The 15,490-nt window shown below is 42.8% G+C and overlaps 1 protein-coding gene across 1 annotated transcript; it reads right to left on the reverse strand.

Moving 5' to 3' along the window:
• Positions 1-547: 547 nt before the first annotated feature.
• tent5aa (terminal nucleotidyltransferase 5Aa) lies at positions 548-4,197 on the reverse strand (the record flags this gene model as incomplete). Its single annotated transcript, XM_083990532.1, has 2 exons — positions 548-3,236; positions 3,733-4,197. 2 exons carry the CDS (start codon positions 4,195-4,197, stop codon positions 2,457-2,459), a joined length of 1,245 nt encoding a protein of 414 aa, XP_083846658.1. The 3' UTR covers positions 548-2,456.
• Positions 4,198-15,490: the final 11,293 nt, after the last annotated feature.

A 15,490-nucleotide genomic window follows, 5' to 3' on the forward strand; every position in this document is an offset into this window, starting at 1 on the left:
CAGAAACAGATAATTGAGACAACTCATACAAGACAATGCAGTAACCCACAATCTCTAACTGATAGGCACAATCACTAACTGACAGGCAGACTAAAGCTAGTTAGCAAGTCAGCTGTTAGGACTTCACTGAGTATCAAGTGACAATACATTGCCTGCACAATCCAAAGGATACGGTCGACGTGGACAGTTATTGAGAAGGAGAAACGACTGAGCAGAGCAGGTATGGATCGCCAGACAAAGGGCGAAAGAGGAATGCTTTTTTAGCGAGAGAATTTCTCTTTGTTGAGTCGATGCTGGTTGTGGGCTCTCACCCACGTCTTTATGCGTAAAATCACCATTTTTGCCATTAGTGAAAAGGCTACAGGATAGAGATAAAGAGTGTTGGCAAAGCTGAGGCATGTAATCATACATATATATTTATATATATACAGTTCTTTAAAATGGGTGTGGATCATTGAAGCACAAAATCCAACAATGGGCTTCATTAAAGCAATGTTACAAATGACAAATAAGCTGCAACTTAAAGTCACTTTGAAGCTGGTGTGAATCCATTCGATTTTATTGAGTTTTCATTCTTTTTAAAACAACAAGCAGATGATAAAAACAGACAACTGAATATTTTGGTCTCCCCGAAAAGGGGAAAAAGCTGCAGCACTGTCCATTAAGTTGTAATCTGATCTTAACAGAGACAGTTTGTACAGTAAAGCATGGTAGCCCTAGAGAGATAAACCCCATCACCAGCTGCACCCATCTCTCCAGACTGACTCACTCTCCCTCCTGCCTTTTAACCACTACATTCCCCTTTTTCCTCTTTTTTTTCACTCTCCAGTCTCCCTTTCCTTGTTTTTTATACCGCAGCAGCTTTGTCGGCATCAACAAATGGCTCATTAAATTTTAGGGCTATCAGCGGGGGCCACCAAAATGTTTGGCACAACATTTTCCTGAACCCTGAACAGAGCGTCTGCAGACCCAACCCCAGCTCAAGTCAAGCTCTTCAGCAGCAGCTGAGGAATTCCCTGCCAGGGTGCTACAGCAAATAGTGTCTCATCATCTGAGGTGTCTCGGCAAATATCCTTCAACTGTAGGAGGAAGCATAGGAACACACACCAGCTCTCTGTGAAGCTGCAGTCTTTCCTCTCTCTCTGTCTCTTATCTATCATTTTGTGAACTTGTTTTTTTTTCTCAGATGAGAAAAAAGGAGAAGCACCACTGTACAAAATATACAGGAAATATTGTGTGTGTGCGTGAAAGTTTAATTTTGTTGCTGATGATCTGAAATGCTTGGCCAACCTCTGTTAAAACAGCTTGAACAGTACCAGTATTAAGTTGGGAACATTTTAGCATCACTCAGAGAAGATAAAAATCTGGATTGTATCAACACATGAAACGTGAATCTTGCAAAACCCCATCAATCACACATTTGACTGCTACTTTACTGCATGGTGCTTTTTGCTTTTTTTTTTTTTTTTTGCATCCAAACATAACACAAACACTGACTGCGCATGATTTCACGTATACATTCACAAGCCTCTGGGGTGCTATTGTCTTGTGTGCCTGACTATAAATAGTGTGGGGCTAATTCACAAAAGTCATATGGCCTGCTCACTGTTTTCTCTGCCTGACGAAGAGGCAATAGGCACTTATAAACACAAATACAGCATATTCACATGTACAAATAGACATAGCTTCATATTTTGTTTATTTTACCCCCCACCAAAATTGGGTTTTAATGTTAGAAACAATCAAAAAAATCTTTGGTCTGTAAACAACCATAATTATATCCAAATGCAAGGCAGAGACACCGGTTTGTTATCCAAACTAATTTAACAGCATCTCACCTCAGCTGATCTGACATAAAGCAGAGTCTAGGTCCAGGTGCTCATTTTGGAGCCCTGCATTCACCTCTGATTGTGAAAGAGTGTGTGTGTGTGTGTGTGTGATTGTGTGTGTGTGATTGTGTGTGTGTCGGCACTGAGAAAGACGCCCCTGAAAGCTGGGCTGGAGTAGCTGTCGACTTCAGGACACTGATGCAGCCGTTTGCTGATGGAACCTGCTGGCTAATCAGTTCTTGACAGATTCATCAGTCTTGATGACAGTTCTGCTGCTTGCATTAAAGGCTGCCACGTATTTTGCACTCAGCCATTATTCCAAAGCTACCCAAATCAGTCCTTTCCAGACCTTATTGGCCTGTGCAGGGTCAGCTGACGTCGCTGTTTCAAGAAATGTGAGATATTCACATTAAAATACGTACTTGAATCAAAAAGCCAACTGTTCTTTATTTAGCATTCATACTCAACGTATGAACAAAAACACAAGCTTTGATGCAAAACATTAAAAAGATGACTCCTTTTTCTGTCAGCTGTCAAACACTGGGCAGGTTTGAGGCAGCGACTATGCCGCTTGATCCTGTTAAAACAAATCACACTCTCTCCCTCCTCCTTCTCCTCGGGGCTGTCTCAGTTACAGGGAAGCCAGGTGGAGTACGCAGGCTGCTGGCAAGCAAACACCGGTTGTACCTGTGCTATGTAGTAGTTACTGAAGTTGCCATCTGCCACATAAGGAGCAGGTTGGTAGTAACATGTAACATTAGCCACGTTGGGAATGACGTTCTGCTCGGCAAGCACTCGCACTGCCAGCATGGCTATCAGCCCTAAGGTCTGCCGCCTCTCGTGTCCCATCAGACACACCGTGCTCTCGTTGACCACTCCATGGAGGGTCATCAGGTAGTCGTACTTGCGGTCCTCCAGGCCCACAAAGTGGTTTTGAAGGTATGACTCCAGCTTGCGCTGCTGCTCGCCGATATCAGGGAAGTCAATGAAGAACCGCGAGCACATGTAGCGCTGCAGGGACTTCATCTCTGACTCAGAGGCAGCACGGAAACCCCTCACCAGCAGGTGACAGTACTTCAGCAGGCCCCCCCCTCGGATCTCCTCCGGGTTCCGGGTGCAGATGATCTTGTGACGTAGGTGGTCCAGGGCCGCGCCGAAGTCCCCGTATACACTCTCTCCCATGATGGTAGGGTGGAAGGTCTCGGCCATGGGGTTCTCTGAGCACTCGTAGAACAGCAGCAGGGAGTCCAGTTTGATCTGAAAGGAGTCCACGCTGAACTCAAACTGCCGCCGGAGAGAGTCCACAAACTTCAGCTCCACATTCTTCCCCCGGTTGTTGGAGAGGGAGATGAGACTCCAGCGGTCCGAGTCATTGCACACCTTCACCATCTTCTGCACATAGGCTTCCTATGTGTGTGCGTGAGAGGCATAAATATGAAGCAGAGGGAGAGAGACAACATAAACATTAAGTAGATTGCCTTAAAGGTACAATAATTCAGCAGAGACACAAACATACGCCTTCTGATTCTGCCCTGTGGAACTGGGTTTTATGCATAACATTTTCCTATATCCATAAACAATACAGCATGACTTTGTGTTATAAATATTGTGCTATTAATGCCATTGACCCTAATAGTAAAGACCATAGAATGTACTTGGATCTGGGATCTAGGTGGCTGAGCTCAGGATCCCTTCCAAATTGGTTTAACTCAATCCTCTTAACTACAGAAAACCAACTTTTTACTACCACTAAACTAATCTGATTGCACATTAAGCTACACAGATATTATTAAGTCTAATTGGTACAAATGCACAAAACGTTATCACATATCTAAAAGAAAATAACTCAAGCAGAAAAAAAAAGAAAAGAAAAGAAAAAGCACAAAGTTGGAGGTGGATGTACCTTTAACGTTAACGGGGTTATTTTCTCCTTATTCACACAGTCCGGTAAAAAATCCAGGAGACAGTCCAAAACTATGTCCTTCACAGTCTGGAAATCACTTTCTCCTTTCATATCTGCGCAAAATATGAGGTCGAGATCCTTATAGCCCAGTCCGCTGTCCTCGTGCAGAATGTGGCTGGCTGCGGAGCCGTTTAACCGAACATCCCGGACGTGGATGTGTTTCTCCTCCATCCGACTGCGCACCACTTTCACGATCTGCCGCGGCTGCATCTCCAGAGTGGGGAAGTTTCCGCGGCCGTGGATCGGGATGGTCTCGGTGAGGATGGCGTCCAGCCGCTGCACTTGCTCCCAGCTGAGGACGCTAACGTTGCTGCCTTGTGTGTCGGACATGCTGCTCCTGCTGCTGTTGCTGGTGGTGTTGGTGGTGGAGCTGCTGGTGGTGGAGCTACTGTCGTCCTCTGACATGGTGCTGAGAGAAAAATCCACAGTGATTTAAATAGAAGAAAGAAAAAAAAAACTTAGATCGTTTTCTAAAAAAATTAGCAAATCAGCGGTGGCGTCTTTACGCACAAATTCACTAAAGTAGGGCGACAACTTCGTCCGCATCAGGGTTCACTGTGTTTGAAGTCGTAGCTGCGTCGACTGTAAGTAAACATGTGAAAAAATAAAATAAAAACTATTAAATAGTCAAAGGCAAACAAGTGAGAGTCACGGTATAGTGCGTTACAGTTTGCACTATAAAAAATCTGTGGTTGTGGATCCAGTGGCGCAGCAGTCGAGCTGGTGGTGGTGGTGGTTGTGTTGAGGAAGAAGAGCAGACGCACAACATAAAGTGTGCGGGAGGAGAGAGAAAAAAAACCGAGTCCTAACTTTCTCTTCTCTTTTCTCCCGAGCTTTTAAAACATTTGCCCCGGTGCCGCTGTCAATGCGTCCGAGCGCTGCGCATCACAGTCTTTGAAGGTCGCTGATGATCCAGGAGGGGGTTTGTTTTTCCGGCTGTGACTCCATCGCCCAAAGGCACGCCTATGATTTTATGAATTTGCATGAATAAGCTGCTGCTCCTCAAGTCGCACTTTGGTACAATCCTCCCCTCCGACGATCAGCCCCTCGGAGGAATCTTGTGGATTTATACGCGCAGCTCCTACATAGTTTTTTTTAATTTCTCCCTTGCGCTGCCAACCAATAATCCCAGTTAATGCAACTTGTTTGTGCTCAGGAAATCCAGGCTGCGTTTCCTAGCTCTGTTTAGTTCAACTTTTTTTTTTTTTTTTCCCTTCCTCACTTGTGGAGAAGTTAACCGTTACCTGCCCACTTGACCTGCACTATCCTTCTGCAAGAGTCAGGTCTGTGGTCTGAAGATGTCAGCTGTGCTTCAACCCCGCCCCCCTCCCCCCTCTCACAGGCTGAGGTTCACTGAAAACCTGCTCACCGTGATCACACACATAGACCCTGCACCAGTTCTCCAACGCACCTCTATCATGCTGTATTTTGCAGAGTTTAATCTGAAGCCCCTTGTATTTTTATATATAACAGTATTTACTAATATTACTCACAATTCTAGCCTGTTAAGTGCACCCAAATGCATGCATGTGCTCAGATATGACCTATAGTTGTTATCAAGCATCTATAACTGGAAAAAAAAAACATAAAGTCACAAAAATGGAAAAAGAAATCAACATTTTATATAAAAGTATTTCCCAGTCTATAAAATTGAACGAGCTCTCCAGTTCACTTCATGTTGCCATGTCGCCCCCTGTGGGCCGGTTCAGGTCCTGAGATAAACTAATACAGTGGCTTACAGGGGCTATTACCTTTGAAGTGCAACATTAAAGCATTATACTCAGCTTGTGCCAGCCCCCAACAGTCTTAAAGGTTTGCTTTTTAAAGCAGACAGGAAATATTTTCTCTGAAATCTCCTAAGCCTGTTACCCCCAGACCTCTAACACCTTCAGATAAGAGTCTGCAGCCGGTCACTGATCAGTCACCCTCAGCTTGTGTACGTGATCAGTAGCTATACCTTCTTAAACTGTAAAAACACCCGCGTTACACACACTTTAAGACACACATTACATTAGTAATTGTAAATTCTAACTTTAAAACTGTTATAATTTATAGATATGTTTTAAGGAGCATTCACCAAGACAGTTCCTGGTTCATACAGCATGTGGTCATGGATGAAGGGGTGGGGTCAGGGGTCAGATGAAAGCAGGTCCAGAGGGGTCAGATACACATAGAATATGACGGGGTGGGGCAGGTGTGAGTGACACTTCGTTAGGCAGCGTAAAGCCCTGCGTCACTGCAGCCACCCAGATCTGTAAACCCTGATTATCCCATTTACTCTATTGCACAGTCTTAACCCTGAGACCCACACAGGAGCTCTGCCTCTGCTCTGTGCCACTCGCTCTGCAAGACGGGACACGTACCGCCTGTCATCCTGAAGTTGACAGCCACATGGTGCTTTAAATTGAATAGTCTTAAGTCAACATCTACATACTTAGATTAAGACTTAAGGAATAAATTGAGTTAAAACCAAACAGTTAAAGAGTGGGCCTTTGGTTCATTTTTTTTTTTCAAATAAGTTTTGTTTTGTTTTCATACTTAGCTTTGGCGTGTGTCAGACAGGTTGATCGCAGATCTCTGAAATTGAATACCACATCTGGAAATGTACATGGAACTATTAGTCAGTTACAATGGGCCGAGAGCGGCCCCGTACGATGTCTTTTCCAGGTGGCGTTGCTTCGGATTGGACGCAGTCCCTTTTCAGTTGTGCAAAGTGCAGCAGCCGCTCTCTGGCTAAGTTAAATCAAAGCCACTGACAGAGACAAACCACAGGTACACACACACACACACTGTACAGTATCCTTCTTTCAAAACAGAGCCCTACTGTTGAGTTGTTTTGTGTAAATAGTCTGTGGCACCTCATTAGTCACCATGACGTGGATGATTCATCGACTGGTGGCACTGAAAAACATGAATGACTGTCAGAAAATTAAGCACACCTTTTCTTCCTGGCGATGTCTTTCCACATCCAATTTGTGTTAATTTACCAATAAAAAATAAATACTAACAATAAAATCAGAGTCTTGCTGCTCTGGGGGGCTTTAACATACATGTACATGGAATAGAGGATTCCTTCTTCTATTCCTCATAAATTTATGGTTTACAATCACACAGACTGGCCTCTGGGATCTATTAAATATTTTCTGGACAGTTCAGCACAATAAAAAAAAGCAAAAGGAAAAAAGATAGGCCTGTTTTGTTTTCCACTGCCATTTATCTAACAGTGTGATTTGGATTTATCTACCATGAAGAGGAGTATCCCTGCTGCCTTTGAGCTTCCTCCTTCAGGTCAGGACAGTCTGTTGGGTTTGGACCCTCCAACTCTCTCTTTTTGTGTTGATCACCAAATGTGATCCAGTATCAAATGTCAACAGCTCTGTTTTTCTTCTTTTTTCACTTTTATTCCCCATGAGATTAGGCCTTTGAAAACTATTTTCACAGATATGAGAAAATAGCACGTGTGTGTCTGCATGTGTATAATAGACACACACATATTGTGTATCACTAAGTAGCTATGATTGAAAATAGTAATGCATATTAAAGATCAATGTGGAAAACAATGTGCAATAGAACTTCTTGTGATTAAGTATCACCTGCAGCTTTAGTTTTAGCTGATGCTCCTATTGTGTTGCTTTTGGTTGTAGGAGGCAGCAGCTGAGATCTAGAAGTTTATCAGGTGGACACTTATATGACTCCATATGAATGCTTATGTTGCCTTGTAACTGCTGCTGAACTGTTTGTCCAAAAGTCTTAAAAAGTCTCCTACAATGGACATGTCCCCACATTGTTGTCAAGGGAGCAACTAGACACAGTTTTTGCTTTAGTTAAAGTGATATACATGTATGTAAGTTTTGCCAGCATTCAGCATTTCACCTTTTTGGGGGGTTTTGGTAAGAAAACAATACTCTTAGATTCTCTTTCTTATTTCTTCTACTTCAGTTAGCATGCTAACCAGATAGCCTCAGCAAAACAGAATAAAAACCACAACATGAAGTTGTTGTGGTGTCCACATTAAGCTCATAAGATGAAGAAGTAGGCCTGAGGACAGCTACCTACATGCAGGATCTCTGTAAAACTGTATCATTTATTTGATACTGGCTTTCATTTATATGCTAATTTATTTCTAAAGATCAAACACGCTCAGACTTCATGTGTTTGTTATTTAAAAGGTTTGGCAGAGAATACAGTGATGTGTTGCTTCCTCTTTAATCCTCTTTTTTTCAACTGCTGAGGAAACACTGACTTCCTGTAACGTTGCTATGACTTCAGTGTATCACTTATCACTGATTCCAATCTAAAAAATATATTATAGTGATGATAGTGTTGACACCTCATGAACTACTTACATACACTGTATATAACCGCAAGACCTCTCCGTAGCTTCAGGGCAACAGAGAACACAAGCACTTGTCATGTTTTGCCAAAATAGGAGAAGGAGCCAATGAGAAGTAATGAGTGATGAAACAATGCATGTTAGTCACAGAGACGCTCTGAGCATGTGTATAAAGTCTTTCCGTGATGACAGTGAGAGATTTAAATGCAGTGTCAAACAAAATACATTTCACTTTTCAACTGAAAACAGAAGTGGAAATCCTTCTTTTTTTTTGTCTGCTGCGTCTGCTACTTTGAGAAGTAAAGAAGATGGAACAACTGGGTGTCAAATTCAATCAGAAGCACTTGACCTGAGAAACTCTGCAGGGTGATGATGGTTTCAAATGTGGGCGAGCAGCTTCTGAAGCAATGTTGCTTGAAGGAAGTGCGAGCGATGACATAAGAAGCGATCACTCCTCCACAACCCTTATCCTCTCCTCACAGAGATAACTGGATTTCCAGGATGGTCACATTAGTTTGTCCCGGCTGTCGAAGAGATATTCCCAGTGCTGACGGCGGAGTTAGTTTTGGTCGTGGATCAGAGGCAAACAGACAGAAATGGGATTTCCAGGCCTTTTTCAGTCAAACTGCTTCTGACCCCCAGTGACAAAAAGCTGGAGAATCGCTCCACCGACAAGGAAGTGTAGCGTGGGGTTATACAGGGTCTGTAGAGTGAAGGAGCAGCAGCACTCACTTGTGCACAGAGGATCCTTTTATTTCAGCTCTGTTTGATCCCAACTGGCTGGTGTCTGCGGTGTGTTTAGTTTTGAATTATTCTGGCAGATTAATGTTTAAGGTTACAGAAGGAGTCCTGTTTCACGGGGAGATAGAGAGAGGCCCATCTCACCTACTCTGCCTTATTATAGGGTCTTTGTGATCTCACAGCCTGCAGGTCCAGGGACAGTCAAGGAGCTCAATGCTGCTGCTGCTGCTGCTGCTAAAGCACTTGAGAGGCTAATAGATGCTACAGACGTGCTGTGATCAAGGTACTGTATGTACCGTCTCTGGCTAATTTGTGTCCACCTTTATGGTATGACAGCCTCTCCCCCCCACCTGGAAGTCCAAACCATCCTGAAGGCGTGCTGGAAAACATCCACATCAAACAACCACACCTTTAGCTCGAGGCCTTCCAGGAAAGGTTTTCTCATCTGTAGCACTGTGACAGCACGCTTAATTGCACCTTGCATCCTTTGCGGGTGTGTCCTTTTAACAGTAACAACATGTCTAAGCAGCAGTGCTTCGAGACAGAGGGATAAAACAAAAAAACAGGGGGATAAGTGAAGCTTTGCTGCAACAAACACACATGACCTATCTTTATCCTGAGAAGGAACAGTTTGATATTTTGGAGTAATACGGTGATTCACTTTCGTGCCAGGAAAAAGATTGCTAACACATTGATGTGTGTACAATATGAAGCTATTCATACAGACTGGGAATAGGAGAAACCCATTAGCCTGGGTCTATCCAGTGGTAACAAATACAGCAATGTGTAGTTTTACAAGGTGTTATGTGCAGGACCACTTCTTGGCCAGTCTCAGTAAAGTCTTATTGTCACCACAAGGTTGCCAGCAATCTCTCGTAAAAACCACAGCCTCCCATAAAACCACAATATCTTGTAAAAACAACACTTGTTATGATACGGCTTTTGTACAGATCAAACAAAGGGGATGTGTGTTAATTAGTGAGTTTTAGGAGCTACTGTAAAATCTGTTACCTCTGGATAAGACCCCAGTTAGCATTTCCCCCATCTCCTTATGCTAAACTAGACTAGGCCTACCTGGTTACTTCACATTGGGGTCAAGACTCTTATATAACTTAGTAAATTATTTCCAGATATGCTAAGCAATTCCTTGAAGTCTTTAAAAAAGATGAAGAAGATGAGAAAGAAGAATATCAGAGGGGAAACAAAGGACGGAAATGTGCCATGGTTTGGCCAAACTTGCATTCCCAATGAGGCATGTTCCATGAACCCCAAAATGTGGTGAAAGATATTTTTCATTAAGCCATAAGCTGAAATGAGGAGAGTTTTTGCAAAACTGCAACATTTAGCCAAGAGGCTGATTAAAATGAATAGTGCAGATAAAAGATGACAGAAGAAAAAGACATTTTAATCACAATGGTGAAACCTTGCATAAACAAACTGGAAATCAATCACATTCCCACACGTTCAGAACAACTGTCATTACGACGACTGGCTCGGCTCTGCGCTTTGTGACATGACTCATAGGATGTCACAAGACCACGCTCTCGGCGAGGAGACACGTAGCTCTGAAGCTGTCAGGCTGACAACAGACAGAAGCCAATTGGACGACACATGAATGACAAACACGACCGCAGGAAGGCTGTCACGTTCTGGACACACTCTCAGAGTAAACACTTCCTGAGACCCTAATAGTCTTTGTACAGCCGCCAGCAGAGTGATGGCCATGGAGAGGTCAGGTAATCCTGGGCTAACTGGCTCCATGTCCACTAAATAGGATTGAGAGGGCCAGCCGACCCTCTCTGACTGAGGCTATGACGAGAAACTAAGCCAGCTTTGATCTATAGGTCAGCATTCAAGCCAGAACAAATAAGAATAACTTAAGCAACTCTCAAGGTATTATGGATGACTGGTCCTGTATAGTGCTGTTAAATGATCTGCTGTTTGTTCAAACTGCACTGCAACCTCTGAGTCTTCTTTCAAATCAGTCTGCTATGCAACACACTTGAATGATAATTATTCTCAAACCATTATCGCACAATACACAAGGTTTCATTGCATTACATTATGTTCAATACACATGGTTGTAAATTGCAGTGGGGCAGACTCGTGCAGTCTGGCATTAGGCCTAACACTTTTAGTTTTACAGCAAAATCTAATAGGCTATAAGATTGAATAAAATAAACATAAGTGAAACATTCTGCTACAGATTACAGCAAATAAAATTTCACATCTATTCATTACAGCAAATCAGGCTCTTCCTCTGCAGATCTTGTTGACCAAAGAAACATACTAGCCATGAGCGAAATGTGTACCTCCCAATCCTAAATCAATGCCATTACACACGGTCCTATCCAGCTGGATGTGTTCAGCCCTCCACCACTATCCCCTTCTGAGACAAAGGCAGGCTCCTCATCCGTCATTTTAGGCAGGTCCTTAACATGTTGCAAGAGACACAACCCAGACCGAACCCAAGCAGGCCAACCATCGGCATAAACTGGCTGATGGTTGAGCCTGCTGCCAGTCTACCATTGCCGAAGAGAGACAGCAGTTGGGCCCAATAATAACCTCTTCTTCTGTTGACCAGACAACATACTAGCCATATGGCCAGGCCAGATAGCCTGATTCAAACTCCAGCCACTCAATCCAAAGTCAATGGCATTACCCACTGACCAACTGCATGTATTGAGCCTTCAGGTCCACCATACTATTCTTACAATATAATTAGGCTACACATTTTTGGTAATCCTTTAATTTACAGGCCATTACATGATAATGACAAGAAATAGCCAAGAAATGACAATTGCGTCATAAAGTCTTGAAATAACATAGAAATAACGATAAATTTCATATACAGCCAGAAATTATGTTCAACTGAGAGGACTTGGTGGAGAAATATTCTGGCCTTTCCACAAAAATTCAAGCATGAAAAGCTGGTAATATTTTGCCTTTATGAAAAACATGACATTGGTATGAAATTGAATGTTAGCCTATTTCTTTGTTATTTCTTGACATTATCACGTAAGAGATGAAGTCTGCTAACAGCTAGCTTATGTAGCCTAGTTGTAGCAAGTCTATTTTCTCCACATGAAAACCGCGATTAAAAAGCCACTCATAGCCACAGTAAATAAAGCTCTGAACAGCACCAAACGTCATCAACAGTACAAACAGGGTGGCATCAAACATTTGTTAGCTTTGCCCGGAAAGGGACCAAAACGCAACTCACCCACTCTCCTCCAGTGTCCAGCATAGCGTCCAAGCACTGGCGAAATACGTCCGAGGCCGACTGGAGGCACAAACATTCAGTCAGCGGCCACTGGCAGGCAGTGACCACACTGACCACTTGATTCCCCCAGGTCCAGCACATGACTCCACCGCAGCGCTCCCTCTTTCACTTTTCTCCTCCATTTCCTTCAGCTTGTCTTCGGTAAACTCGGTCTCAAACTGATGGGGGCGCCCATCGAAATGAAACCAGTTTTCGTTGTTCTCAAACTCCATAAACTCAGCCGTGTTGTCCCTGCTTCACTACAGACAGTCTCTTCCTGCAACAAACGTTGTCACGTGTGACGTCACGTCTAATCTCGCGCTTGTTTACGTGATTTTCTCCCGCGAATATCTAAAGTTAGAAGGACCCAATGCTGTCCTTTTCCCTGTGAACACACTCGATAATAACTTTTATAAACTGATAGGCAAGACAAACAGAAACTTTGACTGCATTGCATGGAGTAGTAACAATCAATCAATAACCCTAACCCTGGACCTGGGGGTTTCCAGTGGTCAACTCGGTGTCACAAGTGCGTTGGACCGAGTTAAATTTACGCCGGAATATCCCTTTAAACTTTACAATGAGTGAAATAGGCCTACTCCATGTATAGTTTTTTTTTTTTTTTTTTTTTTTTTTACAGCTGCATCATTCCATCAAAATGGAAATATTTTATATGTCCTTTTTGCATCTTTGTAGACACATTCCTCAAAAATCCAGGCAGATATTTGGAACCTCAACCTCCAGAGCCCCAAAGGAACCACTGCTTTTTGAGGGGTAGGCCTAGTTTGAAAGCAATAAACACCAGTTTAATCCATAATACTTATATGGAGTTGTCTGAGCTACATGATCCCATATAAGGACTGGGTAAAACTAATTTCATTTATCAAATCATATATTTGGAGTGCACAGGTAATCTTAGTTTGATCAAACTTTAAAATAAATACATATTTTGACTGCATGGACCCACTCAAAATAAATGCCATACAGTAATGAATCCAAAAATCTAATATATTTCTGATAATGTGCCCTTAAAACACCTTCAGCTACATTTTCTTTTACACTAGCCTACTGGTGCAATTGTAGTTTTACTGGTGGGTAAAATATTATTGCGCTGACTGTTCTGACTGACACTGTGATGGTCATTGCAAATAGGCCTACCAGGGGGAAGATGAGGTTGCAACTTAATTTGACTGTCATTTATCAATTCCATCGGCTTCCTCATTTTTATCTAGACATTGCCTTGACTTCTGCAACTTTTTTTGACACTGCAAAATGAACCATACAAATCTACTCAAAATAGCCTAAACACCCAGATCATCCAAACAACTTGAGATAACTATAAAATATATAGATTAATATAAAATTGAAATGGTTTGGTTAATGTACTTGCTTTTGAAGTTCACCATTTCCATTCTGTTAAATCCAGTTGGCTGGCATACTTTGCATGAAAGAGACCTACTAAGGAACCATTTGCAACCATTAGACCCTAAACAGATGACACTGACAAGTCGCCTGATTAGGGATGAGATCAGGCAGGATAAATGGAGGTTTGACCTTGATCATTTTTGCTTTGGCACTCTCCAGTCAGAGCAGGTTGGGAATGTAGGAGGTATTCCACAGAGTGTCTCGCACATCCCATTTTTCTCCATAAACAAATTAATCCTGAACTTATCCTCACTGTCTGGGGTATGGCGCTATGACTTTCCCATCTGCCTGGCAGCAAGGCTCAATGGCCAGAGCCTTCAGTGTCCTCCACCATCCCTCCACAGGAAAAGTGCACCTTCCTCAACTATGTTCCACTGCTCTGTCATACTGTCTCAAGATAAATTGTTTAAAGGAGCTCAAAGTAATGGAAAAATGGCAGAACCGGCTATATAACTATAGCCAATTGATAGATAATAAACATAGTTAGCTCAAATGAATTCATGAAATAAACATTAGGGATAATTTGCCCAAAAGGAGATTCTTAAGATGTGGTGATGAGAGTTCATCTGACCTTGTCATGAATCTCTCTGCATCTTTAGCTGCTCAGCCTTGCCTGAGTGGGGCATCAGAGTTTGGCTTCATCTGCAGCATGGGTCCCTGTTGTCGACTGTTGTCAACCACAACAGTCTTGAGCTGGTCTCAGTTGCCATGGCTACCTCCTCGGTGAAGTCTAAGAAATTATGTTGCTCACAGTAGCCAACATCTGTGGAGAATAATAATATATTTGTGCCATCCTTTGACAAGAGTCTCATCGATCAAATCCTGGTTCTTGGATGCCTTAAACCGTCCTCTCAGGGCACTGTCAGTCAGTTCAACTGGTGAATTGTCTTTTTGTGCTCCTGGATAGAGGAACCATGTGTGGTTGGTGAGGGATCTAAACCTCCTTTTCTAGGAATTTAAGTTTCTTGAAATAAAACTTTAATGATATGATGACACCCTGTCAGATGATGATGCTGAACTAACACTTCTTCAAGACTGTGAAGTAAACAATTGGCTAACGCTAGTTATACACAGAGATAGTAAGTGTACAAATAGCTACTGAATTGTTGCAAAAGTTTACTTGATTATATGATAGTTGGATGGAATAGATAAAACAGATAATTAAAGGGGCATTGTTTAGCTCAGTAGGTAGAGCAGGTGCCTCCCTGTTTCCTTTCTCTCTGAAGCTGTCCTATAAATGAAAGGCATAAAAGTCCCCATTCAACATAGTGTGAATGAAAACCAACCAACACCGCAGTTTAACTGTATAAAATTTGTTTTATAATGAACACATTGGGAACATGACAGGCGACGTTGATGAAGGGGCACTCCGGTTCATCTGACAGAGCGGTAGCCTGTGGGAATACGTCAGGGAACCTCTGCTCCACAGCTCTCACATCCATGGATAAACATGGCCAGGGTGCATATTCAAGGACATTATGTAGGCTGCTTTTTCATACTTGAAAGTCTTATTTTAAAACATGTCACATGGCTCTCTCCACTACCCACAAAAACACCATATTTTTATTCAGGGCACAGACACTCAGGTCGAGCAGCCCTTGTGAGAAGTTGCTCGTTGGCTCTTTGCGTCAGCCTTTGCTCGTAGTGGTGGCGTGTTAAGAGTTTTTCCTCCAAGGCTTTTGATTCATGTGTCATCGCTGCTCCGGCTAATAGATCTTAATCTGTAATTAATATTTCCCCCACAAGCTGTCTCTCCCCTGACTTCCGATGTGATGCTCTGCCTGTAATTACAGCCAATAAAACCGCTAAATCGGCACACTCTCTGCTCAGATCAGGGTCATCACAGTTAATCAAAGGCTGAGACTTGATAATGGTCCTCTGCTCATGCCGGGCAGATGAGGTGTCAGGAGATGCAGAGATTAAATGTTATCTTTATT

The sequence above is a fragment of the Trachurus trachurus genome (genome assembly GCF_905171665.1).
Source record: "Trachurus trachurus genome assembly, chromosome: 16".
Lineage (NCBI taxonomy): Eukaryota > Metazoa > Chordata > Actinopteri > Carangiformes > Carangidae > Trachurus > Trachurus trachurus.